Source organism: Centruroides sculpturatus, unplaced genomic scaffold, assembly GCF_000671375.1.
Source record: "Centruroides sculpturatus isolate CEXI.00-Female unplaced genomic scaffold, Cexi_2.0 scaffold232, whole genome shotgun sequence".
In the NCBI taxonomy this organism is placed as follows: domain Eukaryota; kingdom Metazoa; phylum Arthropoda; class Arachnida; order Scorpiones; family Buthidae; genus Centruroides; species Centruroides sculpturatus.
The window spans coordinates 762,610-768,635 of NW_019384487.1; the positions used below are offsets into that span (position 1 = coordinate 762,610).

The 6,026-nt window shown below is 32.4% G+C and overlaps 1 protein-coding gene across 1 annotated transcript; it reads right to left on the reverse strand.

Annotated features, from left to right (window-relative positions):
• Positions 1-543: 543 nt before the first annotated feature.
• On the reverse strand, positions 544-5,925 carry LOC111621639. The gene is made up of 3 exons (XM_023363850.1): positions 5,478-5,925; positions 1,839-2,012; positions 544-1,763 (listed from the first exon to the last, which is right to left on the reverse strand). Exons 1-3 carry the CDS (start codon positions 5,501-5,503, stop codon positions 680-682), a joined length of 1,284 nt encoding a protein of 427 aa, XP_023219618.1. The 5' UTR covers positions 5,504-5,925; the 3' UTR covers positions 544-679.
• Between the last annotated feature and the right edge of the window lie 101 nt (positions 5,926-6,026).

The window sequence follows — 6,026 nt, forward strand, 5'->3', positions numbered from 1 at the left end:
GAATAATTCAATATAACTTCGAAAATGTATGATTTATAAATTGAAAATTCATTATTTGTATCTAAAATTTACATAAAAATACTCAACAGAATCTATTATTCCTACTGTTTAATTATTTGTAATCAAATGTGGATATCGAATAGCTGTTTCATTTAGACGAAAATTCTTTTTTCATATTTCTATCGTCATTAGCATGAAGAAAGAAAACATTAATACTGTAAGATTGTAATTATATTTTTTTCTCGAACATCTACTGCCATAAAAAATGAAGACACGCACGAAATTATCATTCAAATGCTGACAATTATAAACGTTCTTAATTAATAATGATATACAGTGGTGCCTCAGATTACGAACGCCCCAGCATACGAAATTTTCAGGATACGACATGAAATTCGAACATATTTTTGCTCCACGATACGAACGGATTAATTTCGTATCCTGAGGTACCACTGTATTTGTAAATACTAAATTTTGTATTATAAGCAACTCGTCTAATGACAATATACTTTTGACAAAAAAAAGTTACATTAATAAGCACTTTATATTTAAATTTTGTTTTTCGTAAACCCAATAAATTCATTTTACAGTGATACCCGTAAGAAATAATCGTATTCAAATTTAACTTTACATTATATTCTCGTTCAGTTTTTGCTTTTTTACAAGGAAACTTTTGACTTCAAAAATATAAATCAACCAAAAAGTAAATATTATTCATAAGGTTCCTGTCACCGATTAAAATTTTGTCTTCAAATTTCCTTGCATCTGTTCCTTCGTCGCTCACAAAGTAACTCAGTTCAGGTGAAAACTCGATATCGGGTTCGACATTTTCAGCGAGATAAAAGAAAGCAAAGAAACGAATTTTCCAATATTTTTCTAGATAATACTTCGTTTGCAGTTCTGCTACTCCCTCTGAATTGCAAACGGTGTCAAACGGAAACTGTTCGTTGTCCAAATTGTTAATATACGCGTGTACGTACATTGGAAAACTTTCGCTAAGCTTCAACGGAAATCGAAGGGCCGTGACGAAACAATCTTCTCTTACAACTACTTCGCTGCTAAAATATATGTAACCTTTCATCTCTCTGATTGAGACCAGAGAAGGATCTCCACGATTTATGTACGAGAACAAGTTCCAATAATTTATTCTGCTTCTGGTTTTTGTTTCTCGACTGAAGTAACTGGGATACAAGGAATAATAATTATACTTAAAAGCATGCCAGATATGACTTTTTTCTACTTCGCTTAACAAGTTCATTTTAAAAACAGAAGATTGCAATTCGTCTTCATTCATGACAAGAAATCTGACTTTTCCAATAAATGGCTCCATTACATTTCTTATTGCATTCCTTTTCGATTCTTCATTCATCAAATGGAAGTTGTCTGCACCCAATTTTCTTTTAACTTCATGTATGCTCCACTGATACACGGCTCGGAGTAAACGCAATTCACTAACATATTCGTATATCGCTCGAGATAGCAGTCTATCAATTGTTGCAATTTTACAACACTTAAAGTCGACTGTTGTAAATAGTCTTTTTTCGTGTTCGTCGAAAGCTTGCCAGCAATAATAAGTTATGAGCATATCACCGATCTCACGTGCAAAATCGTGGATTAAACACACGGTATTCACGTTTATTTTTTGAATGATAAATGATCTGCATTTCTTTCTTAAATGGTCTAACTCGTATCTTAAACTCAGATGATACAGATCGAAAGCGTGTGTAATAGAGATCAATCCGAGATCGTCTGTCTGTACATAACTGTTTAAAAAATATAAATTATGGTGTATTGAAGTATTGAAATTAAATGAAAGGTAACTATCGTGAAAAACGTACGTAACGAATTGTCTGATGGTCCAGATTGGATAAGGCATAAACAGTACTTTCGAATTTTCAAAATATGTGATGTGATGTTCCATATGCCTGCTGAGGACTTTATTTAACTGAGCTTCTGATATAATAATTTCTTCGTTTTGTTCGTTTCGGATTTGTATTTCACTCGAAGAAATCCTAAACAACAAAAAGGTATTTATTATTACTTTTAACAAACATGTCTGTTGTACTGTACGTTAGTTGTAGTATTTCCGACAATAGTGTATAAACAATATATGCATGACTAATATTTTAAAAATAGATAATAAGCTAATACAAAAATCTTAATATCTTGATTATCGCGAAACCATAAAAATCCAAGTTTTATTTCCTAGGAGCTATCGTACCAGAAAACGCTGCATTTTTTTTAAAAGAAAAGACATATCTATTTTATGAACAGGAAAGTATTTCGGGATATACCCTTCAGTAGACTAAGGAGGGGCGTAGCCTGTATTATAATCCTCTTAATAGAATAAAGATAATCCTGCATATTTTAAAGGAGACACTTCGTAAGATAAATCATAGATATTATTTAATTATCAATAGATATTAATACTAATATCAAAGTGACCTTTTGTTAATGTAAACATTTTTGTGTATGTGTAGAGTTTTTGACACATTATTAGACGGTCCTTTTGTTAATTATTTAAATAAATAATTAACAAAAGGACCGTGGATTTAAATAAATGTATCTCTGATACTTTTTCTAACACTCCCCGACTAGAATTAAAAAATAATTAAGGTAAACAAACAAACTTGTCTGTACAGTTTTTGTTATAAAAAAATATAAATAATACAGGATTCGCGTGGAATTGTTTTGTAACTTATTATATTCTGAATATGTGTATAGGTCATTATATACTGTACTGTTATAACTAACTAGCTGTTACCGACGGCTTTGCCCGCGAGGATTTTGCTAGCAAACCACATTTATATTCAGTATTTCAACAACCATAGTAATTGTTATATAACACCTACCGCTGAGAATGATGAGAATTGCGTAGAATCAAGGAAACTGTTTTCAATTTGATCAATTTTCTGAAACGATTATAATCGTTCTATAATCGAACCAATATGCAATAACAAATTCGAATTTAGAACGGTTGAATATTTGGTTAAAACATCGAAATATATAAAAATATTTATAACAATGTCTGAAATGTTATCAATTTAATACATCTAAGTACTTGTGAGACTCAGCGTGTTTATTAACTTACAGCCTGACCTAAATCGTTAACAATACTATTTTATCGAGTAGACTAAGCATCAAATTTCACACCTGGGAGTTAATCTTCCGACCTATTACCTTTAAAGTTGTCAAATGAATATAGCTACAAACAGATTTTCGAGACAGTCGCAGTTGTTCCTCTAACAGAAGTCGTCAGCTCCCAACAGGACTTATTATGAGCCTCCTATTTGGATTGACTTCATCGCCAACCGTACTTTTTAAGTGCCCAAAAAAGGTTAAAAAAAAGAAACAGAAAATAAAACCTCAGAAACAATAAAGAAAAGTATACCAACCCTAAGTCCTTTTACTACAAGTAAGCTTTGATCCCCATTCAAACATCTCTAACATAACTTCGGACTAACGATAACTTGGACTAACGTCGTCGCCAGAACCAGAACTTGGATTATTAATTTCAAGAATCTTATTATCAAGTATTCAAGAATCAGCCAAACTCCAGGTATTTATCGCCACGCGAATTATTGTAAGCTCTCTCTGTGTCTCTCACTTCCTCCATCCAGAATCTGATCGCTCAGTTACGCGACTGATCGCATGACCTAGTTAGGTTTCCGTGTCAACCGAGACGCGGTGGTGTCATCCTGACAAGGCATCGATGAGGTGCCGACCCTCCGGTCACATACTTAATGAAAATTAAACGTAGTTAAAAACGGAAATTTGCATCTAAAATAGTATAGTAGAAGCCGTTCTTCCGGTTAAGCTTTAATTGTCTCCCTCTTCTCTCCGCCTGGGAATTTCGAAAAATTTTACCTCTTTAGTTTCAGCGGTTTGCACCGGGCGATGACGAATCAGTCATTCAGTCAGTCAGGACAAGTAATTTTATATATTTAGATAATGCTAGTCCCATATTGCGATTTCCTGGAATTTTCCATTATTTTATTATACAATCCTAAAACTTGAAAGTAAAAATCGTTACGCCAACAGAATATTAATCAATGAACATCTATTGTAAAAAGTGTTTAAACAATATAGTTATGAGGGGGAATATGGAGATATTTTCTCGACCCGAAAATGACTTACCAAATGCTAATTTTATAGAGAATGAACAATTACATGTTATTTTTTAGTAACAGATGATAAAATCTTTAGGTTTTTTTTCATCAACACTTATTTCGTATGTCCTAAAGCCTAAATAAACGGACATGGATGCCCCGTGTATGTTTTATGCTTTGTGTGTATGTGTCTGACATTCACACAAAGCATAATTACAAGTTTACATTAAAAACTGAAGAAAAAGCAAGCCTTAAACTGATAAGTTATCAGTTAAAGACCCGCCTAGCGCGTCGAGTCACATTGCTCGTGGCTATTCCACGTCGGGTGTCATCATGTAGTGTTTCGTCCCTTACGAGGGAAAGGAGTGTATAACCTAACACTGTCGAACCTATATATTTATTCTGAACATGATTTCTCTTGCTTTGTAGACCGATAAATAATAAATCGGTCGAATAAGTGAATTTCTATTTAATGTTATTTGGGACTTTCATGTGAAACTTGTAATAATTAAACAAATAACGTTTATAAAGTTCTTCTATAACACGTATTAGATGTATTGTTTTAAAACGTTTCCATTTTAATATGAATAATTACAGTATAAACAAAATATATTATTAAAAATATTTACATGAAATTAATTTCAATCAAATCTCTTTACAAAGTGTAATTCATTTTCTTTCATTCATTCAACTGCCTTTAACAAATAAATATCGCTTTTACATTTTAGAAGTCAACGTCCCACCAAGTTGATGGAACTGAGGGATACGCGATTTACATGTCGACAAACACTGAACTACCGGAATTAAATATAGTAGAAAAGAATGAGTATTAATCATTTGTATATCGAAAATTAAACAAAGCTTATTAACTAAAACTTTAAAGACCGAAAATAAATTCACTAAGAGAAGGGAAATTTTAACCTAATTAAACCCTTTGACTTTTTCACTTTTAGGGTTCAATATGTCGAATCGAACATTGTAAACATGCGGTTATTTACACAAGGAAATAAGCTGTTTGTGAAGTTTTGCTTAGTAATTTTCTGCAGTAAGACAACTTTTCTTAGTTAAATACTTTTAGTTTAAATATTCTAGAAAATTTGTATATAAAAATTCAGTAAGAGTATGTTCATTTGACGCGAACATATATCATGAAATAAGTATCAATAACAGACAGAAAATTAACTTATGTCATTTATCACGTTATTTTTTTAGCTCTCGTTAACAGTACAGCATCGCTTTCTCTCATTTTTTTTCTTTATAAATGAGGCACATACGATAGTTAATGGCAAAAATTAAAATAACACGTAAAATTATTCTGCGCCCACACACGTGGAAACGTTATAAACAGAAAACAATACAAGTACTTACCGACTATGCACCTCTGGATCCGCCATTTCTTCGGCTCGTTTCCGCACTGAACTCTCGAGTTGACGTGGAAGAACGGAGGCAACACTCTTAAAAGTGGAAAGAAATTATCGCGGTAATTGGCTGCAGATGCCACGTGACTTTGACGTCACCGCCTCTCCTGAGGAGCACTTAATTTTTTAATTGCATTACTTGTATATTCTGTATATCCGACATTAAAACTGACTTTATACGTGTATTTATTGTGATCTCACACATATAAGTATCTAAGAAATTAGCATATAACTACGTGGACCATTACGTGCTTACGAGTAACAGCATGACGTTGAAGTCACTTCACAATCAGTTAACACCTTTATAATTTATATTGTGGACAATGTGGCCTGTGGTGTAGTTTTGAGCGTTAGTTTCATGTTGACATGATTGTTGTTTCGAGTTCCGTTATATTAAATTTTTTTTTTACACTAAAATTTTTAAATTTGTTATATTGTCAGGTAGAAAAGCTGAAAGACGTAGAAAATGAATAAACAGCAAGGTTGGGAATTATATTAT

Bases quoted from the DNA above. Each gene is read 5' to 3' on its own strand.
- LOC111621639 (XM_023363850.1), bottom strand. From the start codon at position 5,503: ATGGCGGATCCAGAGGTGCATAGTCG. The intron at 2,013-5,477 runs GTAAGTACTTGT...TTTGTTGTTTAG, and splicing joins GATCCAGAGGTGCATAGTCG to GATTTCTTCGAGTGAAATAC. The intron at 1,764-1,838 runs GTACGTTTTTCA...TTTTTTAAACAG, and splicing joins ACCATCAGACAATTCGTTAC to TTATGTACAGACAGACGATC.